This window comes from Drosophila bipectinata, chromosome XR (assembly GCF_030179905.1).
Source record: "Drosophila bipectinata strain 14024-0381.07 chromosome XR, DbipHiC1v2, whole genome shotgun sequence".
NCBI classification, from domain to species: domain Eukaryota; kingdom Metazoa; phylum Arthropoda; class Insecta; order Diptera; family Drosophilidae; genus Drosophila; species Drosophila bipectinata.
The window spans coordinates 25098047-25111692 of NC_091735.1; the positions used below are offsets into that span (position 1 = coordinate 25098047).

At 51.1% G+C, this 13646-nt stretch overlaps 2 protein-coding genes across 15 annotated transcripts; one reads left to right on the forward strand and one right to left on the reverse strand.

The window, feature by feature from the left end:
• Positions 1–1640: 1640 nt before the first annotated feature.
• On the reverse strand, positions 1641–10702 carry LOC108123856 (ral GTPase-activating protein subunit beta). 13 transcript variants are annotated; one of them, XM_017239216.3, is made up of 16 exons: positions 10073–10701; positions 9794–10013; positions 9684–9713; positions 9207–9605; positions 8883–9143; positions 8042–8584; positions 7068–7388; positions 6560–6700; positions 5952–6495; positions 5658–5896; positions 5315–5506; positions 5003–5143; positions 3616–4167; positions 2972–3558; positions 2077–2909; positions 1641–2008 (listed from the first exon to the last, which is right to left on the reverse strand). In XM_017239216.3, exons 1-16 carry the CDS (start codon positions 10262–10264, stop codon positions 1894–1896), a joined length of 5310 nt encoding a protein of 1769 aa, XP_017094705.2. In that variant the 5' UTR covers positions 10265–10701; the 3' UTR covers positions 1641–1893. The 13 variants fall into 13 exon arrangements, with proteins under 13 accessions (XP_017094705.2, XP_017094701.2, XP_017094715.2 ...); XM_017239212.3 differs by having other exon boundaries at positions 3616–4221; XM_017239226.3 differs by lacking the exon at positions 9684–9713.
• On the forward strand, positions 7628–12439 carry LOC108123858 (zinc finger protein 512B). Of its 2 annotated transcripts, none has more exons than XM_017239230.3 (2): positions 7628–7859; positions 12064–12439. In XM_017239230.3, exons 1-2 carry the CDS (start codon positions 7719–7721, stop codon positions 12385–12387), a joined length of 465 nt encoding a protein of 154 aa, XP_017094719.1. In that variant the 5' UTR covers positions 7628–7718; the 3' UTR covers positions 12388–12439. The 2 variants fall into 2 exon arrangements, with proteins under 2 accessions (XP_017094719.1, XP_017094720.1); XM_017239231.3 differs by lacking the exon at positions 7628–7859 and adding an exon at positions 11607–11742.
• The last annotated feature ends 1207 nt before the right edge of the window (positions 12440–13646 follow it).

Consider the following 13646-nt stretch of genomic DNA (forward strand, 5'->3'; position numbering starts at 1 on the left):
TGGGTGAGAATGTGGGTCCTAAGTGGGACCTGTGTGGATCCTATGTGGGACATGTGTGGATTCTATGTGGAACTTGTGTGGATTGTAAGTTGATCGAAAACCGTTAAATTCAAATTCAAATTCAAAAAATAAGTTTCCCGCCCGCGCCATGTGGATCCAATTACGATCCGCTTAATTTAAATTTAAATTCAAAAAAGTTCCCGCCCGCGCCCCCTAAGCTTTTTTAAAAGTTCCAAGTTCAATCCGTGACGTCACAGATTTCAGAAGCTGAAATTTTAAAATTTCCGGGCGGTACCAGGCTCGGAGTACCAGGCGAACAGAAATGCATAGTAGGTGGATTCCAATTTTTGAAACTGTTTTTTGTGTATAGCTCGGCCATTTGGCATCTAAGCCCAGATTGTGGTATGTCAAAAAATGCAGAAAAATACGGCCCATCTACCTGGCTAACAAAATCTGGTATTGGCCAAGTTAAGACCGAATGGTAAAGAAACTTAGCTTAGAAATATATTTCCAAGTTATTTCCATAAATTGGTTTGTTTATATCTCGGCACTTTTTCAACCGATCTTGAAATGGAATATAATTTTGGAATCAGGACATGAACATCCTTCCATTGGCATCAAAGGATCTTCAGAAGCCAACAACAAAATGTCGAGCGGCAATCATATTTTAAAAAAGGATCAGTATCGTTATTTCAGGACTTCATGAGGATCCTTTTATGCCGTTCGAAGGATATCAAATTCCTGATCCTGGAATGGTACAATGCCTTCCTATCGGTTGGAAAATGACCGAGTTGTGAACAAACAAAGTTTTAAAAATAAATATCTAAAACAAATTTGTTATCCACTCCGTGTTAACTTGGCCAATACCAGACTTTCTTAGCCAGGTAGATGGGCGTATTTTTCCACTTTTTTTGAGCCATCGCAATCCGGGATTAAAGGCCAAATATCCGAGCTATTCATAAAAAACAATTTCAAAAAGTAGAATCCACCTACTATGCGTTTCTGTTCGCCTGGTACTCCGAGCCTGGTAGCGGCCGGAAAATTAAAAAATTTCAGCCTCGAAAGTCCGTGACGTCACGGGATGAGCTTGGATCCACTGGGTGGTGTCTTGGCTGAATAGGTTTGTGTCTTTGGTGGTATGTAGAACCTATGTGGAACCTATATAAAACCAGAATCCACCTACTATGCGTTTCTGTGCGCCTGGTACTTCGGGCCTGGTGGCGGGCCCGAAATTCACTTTTTCGGAGGCGAAAAAAAATGCAAGTCATTCTGAAAAGCTTAAAAATTCCGAAAAATTTTGGAAAACGTTGAAAAATTCCGAAACATTCTAAAAAATTCTAAAAAAAATTTAAAAAATCGGAAAAAAATTTGAAAAACTAAAAAAATTCCGGAAAATGCAGAAACATGTCTACATCAGTTATTGGCCCCGATGACCAATTGTGTCTATCGGCATTATCGGCAGCTTGCAATACAAGAAAGTTCCACCTCCAGCACGTGTTTGTCGTTTTGTAGCACTGAATTCTTAAAGCGGGACATTTAAAATAAGATGCCGTTGGTTTTAATTTAGCTTAGCTAGTGCTAGATCCACGCGGAGCGATCCAAGGGATACAAAACTCAATTGAATAAATATGCAGTTGCAATTACGATATTACAAATACTTTTACAAAGTATAATTGGATTTATTAAGAAACAATAATAATTAGCATAAGATTAGATGTATCATCGGGTTACACTCAGTGGACACCGATTGCGAATCAGTTGTGTTGGATTTAGTTTTAAGCAGACGTTAATACAGACATGGATTTGGACCATTTTCCTGGCGCTTATGCTAGAATTGGGTTAATAATACTATAATATGATCGTCGGTTGTCGCTAGATAGAATTGCAGATTGGCTAGATTGCACGCTGGAACAGATGGGCCAGTAACTCGGCCTCGCTGAGGTCCATTTTGTATTTTTGGACGATGTCCTGGACCTTGAGGCGCCGTCGCACATGCGGTGGTTGGTAACTGTAAAGGAAACATCATTGAGTCAATAGCAATGAGCCCAAAAGCCAACTATTTTCGAGCCCACTCACTTGTCGTTGTCCAGTCGCCGTCGTCGAGATATGTTCAATGCCGTCTGTCGCACCAGGTTGCCCACCACTCGCCGGCTCAGCACCATGCCGTCTACCAGCGGCGTTGCAAAGCTCATCCTGCCCGGCGGACCCTGCAGCTTCACCCGCAGCAATCCGGACAGCAGCGAATGGACGAAGATCACGTGGCAGTCAGCCGCCCGAGGCAATTGCAGCGTGTGCAGCTCCTCGCCTGTGCGCGTGTAGGCAAGCAGGTCCTCCAGCGGGAAGTTCAGGTAGTCCTCGTAGCTCTCCAGCCACACCAGGAAGATCTTGGCCGGGGCCTGAGCCAGCAGCGTCGGCTTCGTCACGTTGCCCTTCCGCCGCGTCGGCGGTACTGGCTCCTTGCCCGCGCTCAGCTCCAGGCTGAGATTCCTAGACTTGGTCTTGGCCAGGCCGGTATCGCCGTCGCCGCGGGTCCACACGTTGCTGGTGCCGCTGACCTGATCGGCACTGGAGATGCTTCCTCCGTCACTAGAGTCGCTGTTGTGCCGCAAATTCCAAGCCGTGGGCACCACGAAAGCAATCTCTGAGCAAACGTCTGCCCAGTAGAGCACCTTTTGGGAGCCATTAAAGTTCAGGGGATCGTTGGAGACTGATCCTGTTCGCAGTTGCTCCTCGGGCGTGCCCTTGAGGGACCAGGAGTTGTGGGCGAATCCCGTCCAGCCCGAGTGATCCGCCACCTGAACCGGCCATCCTAGAGTCTGCAGCATTGTGGCAAAGTGTGGATCCAGACCTGGCGACTGCTGCTCCTCGGTGAGGTTCCCGATGATCTGCTGTGCACTCGTTTGTCCCGACTGAAAACAAAGTCACTCGAGGTTGGCACTTTCCTTAGGACTTCTTCATCCAAATGTCTTACCTTTACGTAGAAGACGTAGACGGTGTCGTGGGTCCTGGCGCTCAGCTTGTCCAGTCTGTCCAGGTCCGCGGCAAAGGCCGTCGACTTGGTGTCCAGCACGATGAGCGGCCTCTGCGGCGGAGTACCCAGCGACTCGGCCGGATTGTGGGGATTCCGGGTCTCGAAGCCGAGAAAGCCAAAGTGCGAGAGGAAGAGGCGCGCCGCATGGAACTCGTGGCACACAGCCGGCGGGACACACTCCTGGGCATGTGACAGGCTGTCGGCGCTCGTGTCCGCCTCCGCCCAGGCCAGCTTCTCGTGGATGCTCTGGTTCTCCATCATGGCCTCCAGGTCCCGGATCGTCCCTGCTCCATACTGCTCGCGCATCTGCTCGATGGTGGGTATGGAGTAGTCCGCCACACAGGGCTGCACCTTGTCGACGCCATCGGGGAAGTTCTTCTGCTCGCACTCCGGCCGCTGGCTAATGTCGTTCATCGGGATGGGTCTGCCGGGGTTGATGGCGTGGTACTTGATGCCGGACTTGCTGCGCGGCAGGTGCCGCAGTTGCATGGTCCAGGCATGTCGTCCGAACGGGCCTCGGATGAGTACTGGTCGGGGGAAACGGATGTTACAAAATAATTGGGCGAGTTCAGGAAACTACATACAAGTCACTGTGGGCTGGGGGTCCTGGTCGTTGCCGAGCGGCTCCTCCAGGAGAGCCAGGATCGTGGAGTTCTCCGTGACAAAGTACTTGAACTTGGCGATGGCCTGTTCGCTGCTGGACGTGGCCGGGGCCATGGAGTTGCAGTGCTTCATGAGGGCCACCTCGTCCAGGAGCGAGGATATCGATTCGGGGCCGCACTCGCTGGGGAAGTAGCCGACCTGCTCGAGGATGATGGTCAGCAGGTTCTCGGCCGCGTCTCTTACCCGCATCGAGGCCGGCTTCAGCTCCTTCTCGTCCTTGAACTTGGGTATGTCGCCGCCCTTGGTCTGGCTTTTGGTGCCGGATATGCCAAGTTCCACCACCTCCAGGACCGTCTGCAGGCAGTCCTTGTCCTGGAGCAGGTAGGGGTGCTGCATCAGCCAGGCGGCGGTGCACTGGAACGCGGCCACAATGGTGCTGTGCAGGTCCTTGCTGTGGGCCGGTGGCGGCCGGGAGCACTGGTAGCAGATGTAGTCGCAGATCCACTTAACGGCCCGCTTGCACTCTAGAGCGTCTGAGGAGATTATCGTTAGATTCTGACTAGCTTCGTATATTTTCACTAAAGTGTCTACGTTGGTGGTTTAGTTTGGTTTGGTGTTATGTTGTGGTTATTTACATTGGTATTCGGGTGGAGTGGCAAGTGGGTTATTTAATTGGTGGTTTAATAGTTGTCAGTTTTGTGTGGTTTTGTTGGTTGGTTGTTGCAAATCAAAGATATATACACAAACAAATCGCAATCGTCAATTGTTGGATGAGTTCATGAGATGGGCGAATGGCGGATGGAGGATTTGGTGGTGGTGCATTGGAGATGGTAGATGGTACATGGTAGTTGGTACATGGTAGTTGGTGGTGACGGAGGTTCGATGGCGGTTAGAAAAAAGAAACGCATCAAAAAAAAGAAAGAAAGAAAGACAGAAGAAAGTGGCGTTAGTTAGGTTAGTTGCTTTCATCAATCAATTACCATTTGTAAATTTCCTGGCTGCCGCACAGAAAGCATTCAACAGTTATGTTTTGGGGTTAAGGTTCGGGATTTGTGGGGTTTGTGGGGTTAAGTGGGTTGGGGTACACAACAGTGGGGGTTTGGGTTCAAAATATACACACACGTGGGGGAAACAATCAAACAAAACAGAAGAGGACAGAAAACAAACAGGCATTAAAGTCAGAAAAGCAAATCCAGCCTCGGGGAGCATCCGAAGCTTTGCAGAGCAACTCCTGCAAGGAACTCCTGGAGGCTATAGACTATCGCTTGTAGAGTCAGCCCCAAACCAGATGGAACTCTGTCCTTGCGGGAGCTCACACTGCATCACATACAATGAAACACATGCAAGCTGAGGCACTTGATCCCTTACCTGTCTCCCGGATATGCAGTCTGGCCAGCCCGGAGAGCAGCTCCAAGGCCGCCAGGGACACGTTCAGGTCGGTCTTCCACGAGGATATCAGGCGGTGGCACACCAAGTAGGTGGCCCGCACAAACAGGGCGTGGGCGTTGTCTGAAAGCAGGGAACAGCATTAGAATCGAACTAATCTCCTATAGAAATCGGTTTCATTGGCTCGATGGACTAATCTTGGTTGCCGCTTGGGAGATGAGCAGGCAATTCAAAAATATCTCGTCTCAAAAATGCAAAACCTTAACACAAAAAACAAAATTAAAATCCGTTTACCATATGGAAGCACTCCCTCCAGCTCCTGACCGAACTCGAATGACATGTCATCGGATATGGTCAGGCTGGGGTAGTCGTGGCCGGAGGCGGTGTCCCGTATGGAGCCCGATCCCGCCCCCATGGTGGCCGTCGTCTGGCCGCCCAAGCTGGCGGTGCCGGCGCTGACCAGCGAAGCGGAACGCTCCGAGCAGGCTGGTGCCGCAAAAACAGAGCCAACCAGTGCCCACACATGCACACAACAAGAGCGCGGAAAAAAACGAAAGTAATTAAAAAATAAAAATGTAAACAAATCAGGGGTATGGGCGAGGTGAAATCACCGGGCCAAGGGAGCCAGTCGCCATACCTGAGCTCAGCAAGTTGGCCTCGTGGTGCTGCACGGCCCCCCCGCTGGAGTTGTGCGAGAGGTGCGCCGTGGAGGCGTTACCTCCACCGAGCTCCGTCTCCTCGAAGGTAACCGCGTCCTGGACACAGAGCAGGAGGCCTCCCAAGAGCATGTGCGTGTTCTGGGCATCCGTTTCCACTTGGAGGGCATTCATCAGGATGTTCATGAGCCGCGATTTCAGCTGGATGAACGTGATTATCCTGTGGAATCGAACAAATATATAGAATCAGTGAAAAATGGCATACGAGGACTCACTTCTCGCTGGTTTCGCTGGTCAGGTCCCTGATGGGCAGGCTCTGGTAGTGCAGGGGCAGGACCATGATGGAGAGGAGTATGTTGATGGCGGATCTCCGCAGCTCGGTGCGATTGAAGGTCAGCGACTGCGTCTTCAGCTTCAGGTCCTTGTCGGGCAGCACGATCTCGAGGGCGGCTATGAACCCGGGCAGCAGGACATTGATGCCGTCCAGGTCCAGCCGGAAGAGGTCGCTGGAGTGCAGCAGGATGCTGGCCAGGGTCTCGTCGCACTCCCGCGACTCGGTGATCTTCAGGCACTGCTGCAGGGCCATGTAGAATCGGGCCAGGTACACGGGCAGGATCTCCTCGCCGGTCTTCTTGGCGCAAAAGATCTTGCACAGCGTCCCGATGGCCTCGGCCCGCCCCGACTCGTACTTGTCGATGGTCAGGGTGGGGGGCAGGGACTGCGGATCGTTCAGGGAGTTGGGCTGCGAGAGCGAAATGGATCCCTTGCGGTGCTCCATGATCATGGACGAGGGTCGCTTACTGGCCTCGCAGGCCTGTTCTGTTTGGTGGGAGGATGCGACCGTTAGATGCGACTCGATGACCTGTCTGTTGGGACTACTTACTCTTCCGGTTCTGCCGCCAAGTGTCGCCGCCAATGTGCGCCGCCTCGAAGAGCCACTCGTGGAATACGTGGAGAATGCTGTTGCACTTGGGCCTGGCCACGGCGAGCTCGGTTCCCGCTCCCATTGAAGTCAGCGGCAGCGCTGTAGGTGGATCGGATCGGGCCGGAGGAGGGAGAGAGAGCGAGCGATTGGGCGCGTGAGAAAGAGAGAGAGAGGGACGGTGAGGGGCGGTGGAAACAGAGGGCGGGTTAGATACTTATGGCATCTGTTAGATAGTTAGTTTGCTTTTTGCGGCGCGGCAGAAGCTCACACTCACACTCGACAAAATTACGGCCACAAATAATTGCATTCGAAGGGTAATTGAGACCTTAATTTACAGCCAGTCGTTAGTAGTTTTTGTTTCGAGTTTTTAAAACAAATATTTAAAATTAGAATTTAGAATTAGCTCTACGATCTGGCTGATTAAGACCTCTGGTTACCCCTCTGGTTCTTCGCTAAGTGCACTTACAGGTGATGCTGCTGCTGGCCGATGGCGGACCCGACGTCGACGTGGGAGTTGTGGGCGCCGGAGCAGGAGCTGACCCGCCGCCCGAGCCAGGAACGCTGACCGAGCCGGTAGGGATGCCCGCTCCTGCGCCTGCGGCTCCACCAGCAGCGGAGACGGCGGTGGCGGAGGCGGAGCTGGAGACGGCAGCGATGGAGCTGGCGGCGGAGGCGGGAACGGCGGCGGCAGAGGTGGAGCCGGAGGTGGCAATGGTGGTGGTGCTGCTGCTGATCGCGTTGCGTGCACCGCCGCCCGTGAGGCCGATAAGCGAGGTCTTGCTCAAGCCTGATATCCAAGCGATGATGCGGGGAGGCGAAGCCGTGGAGCAGGGAGCAGGGAGCGGGGCGGGAGCAAGTGTGAGAAATTAGTGAGCGGCACAGATACACAGATACAAAGGGAACAGAACAGAGCGGAACATGCAACAATTGTGGGCGTACATCAGCTAATTACAATGCATACAATCGCACACTCGTAATCCCCGCCAGCGTGCGGAACAGTTACTCAGTGTCGGCGGGCAATTACTCCGAGATAATTCCACTCATGCCTCGGAACAAATTATGCAAAAGGAAAAAAAAATGAAAAAGTACAGCGAAAAAATGTGCCAGCTAGCATTAAATGACGGAGGAAACTCGTGAGGTGGCCAAGATCTGGATAAGTGCTGGATCTACCGAGCTGGTTAGAACCACAAGCAAGCTACAGCTACAACAAACAAAATGGATTGGCTTCGGGTCTCCGAAGTCCTGCGTACCCTGGCAGGTGAGTTCAGGAAGGATAAGGTCTTATAGACTCTCTTTATTCGGAAGAGGGTTTCCTGGATCCGAGGGGATCAAATCCCCTACGGACTACCCCCATCCTGCCAGAGTACGTCTTGAGAGGTGACAACATAGAGTAAAACATTCGGTGGTATTCCAAACTGAGAATCAGGCAAAAAGTCGCACCCTTCTGCTGTGTGATGGTCGGAGTCACGCTGAAGCTCTTCGCCAGTCGTCGCTGCAGGGGCGGCGTGGGCGTGGCAGAGGCCGAGGAGGCAGGGACCACCGCTTCCGGAGTGCCGAACGAGATGCTGCCCACCACGCCGGCGGAGTGGCTGCCGCCGGCACTGGTGCTGCCCACGGCGGAGGCAGTCGTGGCCAGGCTGCCAGTGGGCGAGGCACTGATCTGGAGATTCTGGTGCTGGCCATGTCCGTGGTGGCCGTGGGCGTGGCCGTGCCCGTGGTGGCCCATGATCGCGTTCAGGGCGGAGCTGGCTGAGCTGCTCATGAAATTGTCGCGCAGAAAGCTGCCGGCGCCGTGCAAATGCAAGTGCGGATAGTGAAGGTGATGGTGGTGATGCTGCGTCGGCGGATTCGCGATGTTGGTGGCGCTGCTGGAGTGGATGAACTGCTGCAGGGTGGAGGAGGTGGCCTCGTTCAGCGAGTGCCGGATCTCCAGTAGGTTGGTGACCACGCCCTCGTGTTGCTGCGGCGGCGGCTGGTAGATGCCTGATCTCGCGTTTGTTTTTAGCCGCATTTCGGGTTACGTATTTTAGATACAATTTCGATATCGATATTCAGAGGTTAGCAAAGCGGGAGACCAACGAGAGTAAGATATAGTATGGAGCAGTACTGGGGCTAGCCTAACACGAGTCTAGGCCTAAACGCTGGCTAAGAGAAAGTCGGCCTGGCCGGGACTTTTACGGCGCGGTACTCGATAGGCTTGGAGTGGAAACAGCGCCTAACAGTACCGTGCGTTTTCAGCTAAATATCCAACACCGGTTCGCATCTGCCTCGGAGATCTTACCCAGAAATGCGTCCACTTGGCTGGATATCCCCTTCATGGCGTTGAGAAAGATCTGGGGCAGCTGCTGCAGGCAGGGATGCTGATGCGTCTCGGCGCCCTTCTCGTGGGTCAGCGCCCACTGGACAAAGTGTGAAGACTTGCTGATGATGTGCGGCGAACAGAGCGCCGTGGGATTGCCGATCATGCGCAGGAAGCGGTACCAGGTCTGGGCCACGCAGTCATTGGACATGCCCGCTGGGATGAGCTGGCCGTCTTCGTCGGCTGGGGAGGATTCAGAAGGGTTAGTTTATTCGAAAGCTAGGCACCTAAGACAGTTCCTCTTACCATTTTTGAGTTGGGGAAAGGCTGGGCCGTAGCAGAACTCCAGCAGGCGGGCCGTAAGGGCGAGATTCACGCGGTTCCACTGATCAACCAGGGCCACTCGATGCCGCCACATGGCGCACGACTCCTGCAGGGTCTTCCACATCGAGGGCGAGGGAAAGCTGCGAACGCAGGCCAGCAGCCACACCTCGAACAGAACGGACAGCACCCGCTCGCACAGCTGGTCGCCCACGTCGTCCTTGACGGTGGGCGGGGCCAGCAATATCTCGTTGATGGCCAGCAGGAAGAGGAGCAGGGTCTCCCACGTCTGGCGGTCCATCACCTGCGATATTTGAGCCGTTTGCTGCAGCGTTCTGAGCACCCGATGGCATAGCACAGCCTGGCGCTTGATGGTGTCGGCACCTGGCGGAAGGCGAATAGAAAACAGAGATTAGTTGGAATTCAGTTTCGGGCGGAGGACAATCGATTCGAGCAACCTACCAAGCGTGGTTTGGTAAAGAAATGGCAAGACTTGAAATTTAGTTTAAGGTTTTTGGTCAGCAGAGTGTTTTGTCAGATGGGATGGGCTTTTCGAAGGACTATATACTTACTCTCGCCCTGCCGGGGCACGAAGAGGTTGTGGAAATGATTGATGATCTGCCGAGCATACAGATTGGCGTCCTCACAAATGGGCTTCGGGACGCTGATCCGCGGCTGGGGGTGCAGGGCAGTCAGCCACTCGCAGTAAACGTTCACGCAGTCCTTGATGGTCTCGTGCTCCTGCAGGGGCAGGGACAGGCCAAAGCAGATGACGTCCATGCACCACTTGACCTGAAAGACCAAAGCATTAACGAAAATCCTACAGGTGTCACTAAAGGTATCTCTCTTACTTCTTCATCTTTGACCAGGTGGCTGGGCTCGGCGTTCTGGGTGATGCCTAGGTTGGTGCCGAGTTGCTTCACCACGGACACGACCACTTCGCGTCCTGCGGAGGCGGGGAACTTGTTCAGAACACTGAAGCACTGGGCCCCACAGCTATTGGCCGTGATTTGGGCCGACAACGAGGCCCACTCCGAGTACATTCTAACGGGGATCGGGTTTCCCGATATTGAGGATCGGGTGTAATTGAGTCAGTAGGGCAGTAGGTTTCGCTGGCTAGCCTTCCCGCTCGTTTCTGCTTATTGTTTATAGTGGCTCTCAGCTCGGATTTCACTTTGTTGACGTCAACATCAAGACCTCTGCTGCTGCTTCTTCTTCTGCTGCTGTTGCAGGTGCGCCATGTTGTTGTTGCTGCTTCTGGTGTTATGGTTTTTCCTTGTATCGGTGGCTTTCCCGCTTTGCCGTCTAGACATGGTGCACTTTCCGGGACGTACGCACGGGCCAGGTGCTTGGCCAGGTCCTTGGAAACTTTATGGATACTAGTTGGCGTGTTTATTCAGGAATGGTTTTCTGAGAGAGGTAGCCAAAAGGAAAATAAAAAAACACCCACGAACACATTCCACACATACACTCCAGTGCTGGAAAGTGTGTTTTTACCACCGAAGGCCATCGGCGGGAAGTAATCGATAGTTTAACGGGGCGCGCAATTTCAAATGAAGAGAAAAAATTAAACAAAGCTGTTTCTCGTTCTTTTGGCACTAAATACTATACAACAACTTTAAAGTACAATGAATTTTTCATTGATTTATGCAAATGCACGTTAATAACGCAAATACACAAGCTCTTTTGTTCACCTAACAGAGAAAGTTTGTGGAAAACACAAACAGCACAATGGCAATAAACTTTACATAAATATACATAAAACAAAAGACTTTGAAGCTACGTAACATGTAAGGCTGGAAAAGAAAATATTAATAAAAATATGGATCTTATCAAGAAAAGAAAATCGAACTAACAAAACAAAATGTTGACCCTGAAGCAAAAGCAAACAAGTGTTTGTTATTTTCTAAACAATGTACAAGTCTTAATATTGGCTTTTTGGGTTTTTTCTCCATTGAGGAAGCTTGAGCTGGATTTTGCATAAATTTGCATTCCTGGTGCCGTCCGACGTGTCGGACCAAAAAGCATAATAGGGCGTGGACAATGCCTCATAAATAAAGTTTTGCCAATAATACAAAAAAGGAGAAAAAACAATACTAGAGATTATCAAGCACTGCGCTTGTGCCTCGGCGATGAAGTGGCAATCAATTTGCACAAGAATTCATCAACGATGCGGAGGAAGTGGCCAGAACTGGGAAGCCGGCGAATACGCACGGCACCTGGCCCAAAGGAGGAGAACGAGTTCTCATTGTCTTGGCACTTTTTGACAATTTGAAAGGCGTCGTCGCCTCAAATAAGTTATGACGATAACTGGCTAGAGGGTATTGGTAATATCAGCAGTTAGACGCTGCTGGCCAGTTTTATTGCTCCACTTTTGAGTAGGCCCCTCCGGGCGTTCTGACGTTCTCATCTGGGGGGTATATAAGGTGTCGTAACTCCAATCATTCAATCACAACCCAGCAATCATCCGGCAATCCAGCTAGATCCGCAAAAAGTCAACTCCACCCCCAGAAAAATGAAGGTGAGTTCGGTCCGGAAAAGGATAAAGCTTCCAGAGCATCAATGACACCAATATTCTTTTTTTTTTGTGGTTTTGAAAAGTGTTATTCTAAAAAGAAGAGTGAACTTTGAAATTAAGCAAGTGGTTCAGTCTCAGACAATCACCAATAAAAAAAAAACATTTTCAATTAATAAAGCCATCAATATAGAATGGAATAATATAATTCTGGAGCCATTAGAATGCTTGAAACCTTTCTAATATCCATTTAGACATTGGGATATTCCAAAAATGTTAATTCATTGCTGTTAAAACACTTAAAATAATGATGATCTTCTCTTCCAGTTCTTCATCGCCAGCCTCCTGATCGCCGCCTGCGTGGCTTTCGTCCAGAGCAGCGTGCTCCATGGAGCCGGCATCGCCTACGCCCCAGTGGCCGTTCCTGTGGTCCGCTCCGTGCCCGTGGTCCGCTCCGTGCCCATCGTTCGCTCCGTGCCCGTGGTACGCTCCGTTCCTGTGGTCCGCTCCGTCCCCGTCGTCCGCTCCGTGCCGGTGGTGCGGTCCGTGCCCGTTGTGGAGTCCGTGCCGGTGGTGTCCTCGCTGGGTCTGGGACACGGCTCTGTCTACGAGTCTCCTCTGGCCTACGGCGGCTGGCTGAAGCAGAAGTAGGATGCTGCCCCTAGAAGGAACCACATTTTTTTTCTCTCTGTATAAAATAAAACCCGAATAATACGAAAAAATAATCAAGTCAAGTCATCTGGATATATGGGGGGTTACGGTCTACAGGGACTAGCCAAAATTTGGTTAGGCAAGAGGGGCGACTAAATGCGAACATGATTTATTGGTGGATCAGGTAAGGTCTGTATGATTGATCACAAGTGGTTCCCATTAACCAAAGCTCCTAATAGGTCGGAAAGATCAGGTGTTAAAGAGGTAATGCCAAAGGTAAAGGTCAATTAGGAGGGGTAATAGATGATGGTACGACTTTCTGTAAATTTCTCCAGAGTGCAGCACCAATTAAGATGCATCACAGGCCCAAAAAGCACGACAAGATGGTCACGATTAGAGGAATGCAGGTTTGGCAACCGAGCCGATGCAAGCCCTTGATTTCCCACACTTGTTTCACGGACAGGTTGCTCCAAGCCCGGTCTGCCCACTGACTCCGACACCGCCTAATTAGGCCTGCATTTAGAGATCAAGAAACATGTGCAGACCTTTTCCCGTGAAAACTGAACTCTACGGAATTAGTAACACCATGGAGGGCCCATGCCGCCATGCCACCCGAGTAGCTCTCATCGCTCATCCGCCCCGTTGGCCAATTTACAATGTTTGTGGCCAAAACAATAATAATATTATAATAGGTTTTACATGGTGTGGTGGTATGGGCCTGGCTTGCGCAAGCCTATATGATGGCCATCATCATAGCCCCAAGATGAATCTGCAGGCCGGTTGACAACAGATTCGATTCCGACTGCCACTCACCTTGAAATCGCTGGTCTGGCTTGGCTTGGATTGGATTCGTTTTGATTCGATTAGGCTGGATTGCGATGGGATGGGCTGGGTCACTGCTTTATGACAGACTGCCGGCCGCCTTGTGAGGCAACTCTCCGCCGCCCGTGTATGCAAATGACAAAACCCCCAACCTAAAACTATGTAAAACTAAAACTAAAACGAAAACGAAAACTGAAAATATGAAAGCAGCACTGCGAAAAAAAAATGGTTTAACTAGCAGATGAAAAGGGGAATCACAAGTATTTCATAGAAATATTAAAGACAGACTCTAGAGAATGCATTTCTTAAGATTCTATTTCCATTCTTCATTAGGCACCCACCTTCTTTTAAAGAAACCAGAACACAGATCATACTTTCATTTTCTTCCAAAGGCCTACAGCGAGCTCCATCACTCGCACCACTAGTTTCTCTCACTG

What these genes read in the sequence shown, in the direction of transcription:
- LOC108123856 (XM_017239212.3), bottom strand. Translation starts at nt 10,264, where the DNA reads ATGTACTCGGAGTGGGCCTCGTTGTCGGCCCAAATCACGGCCAATAGC. An exon ending in TCTTTACCAAACCACGCTTG is followed by an intron (nt 9,606 to 9,683) that starts GTAGGTTGCTCG and finishes GCCTTCCGCCAG; the next exon opens with GTGCCGACACCATCAAGCGC. An exon ending in TTGGCGGCAGAACCGGAAGA is followed by an intron (nt 6,496 to 6,559) that starts GTAAGTAGTCCC and finishes CCCACCAAACAG; the next exon opens with AACAGGCCTGCGAGGCCAGT.
- LOC108123858 (XM_017239230.3), top strand. Translation starts at nt 7,719, where the DNA reads ATGACGGAGGAAACTCGTGAGGTGGCCAAGATCTGGATAAGTGCTGGA. An exon ending in AGTCCTGCGTACCCTGGCAG is followed by an intron (nt 7,860 to 12,063) that starts GTGAGTTCAGGA and finishes CTTCTCTTCCAG; the next exon opens with TTCTTCATCGCCAGCCTCCT.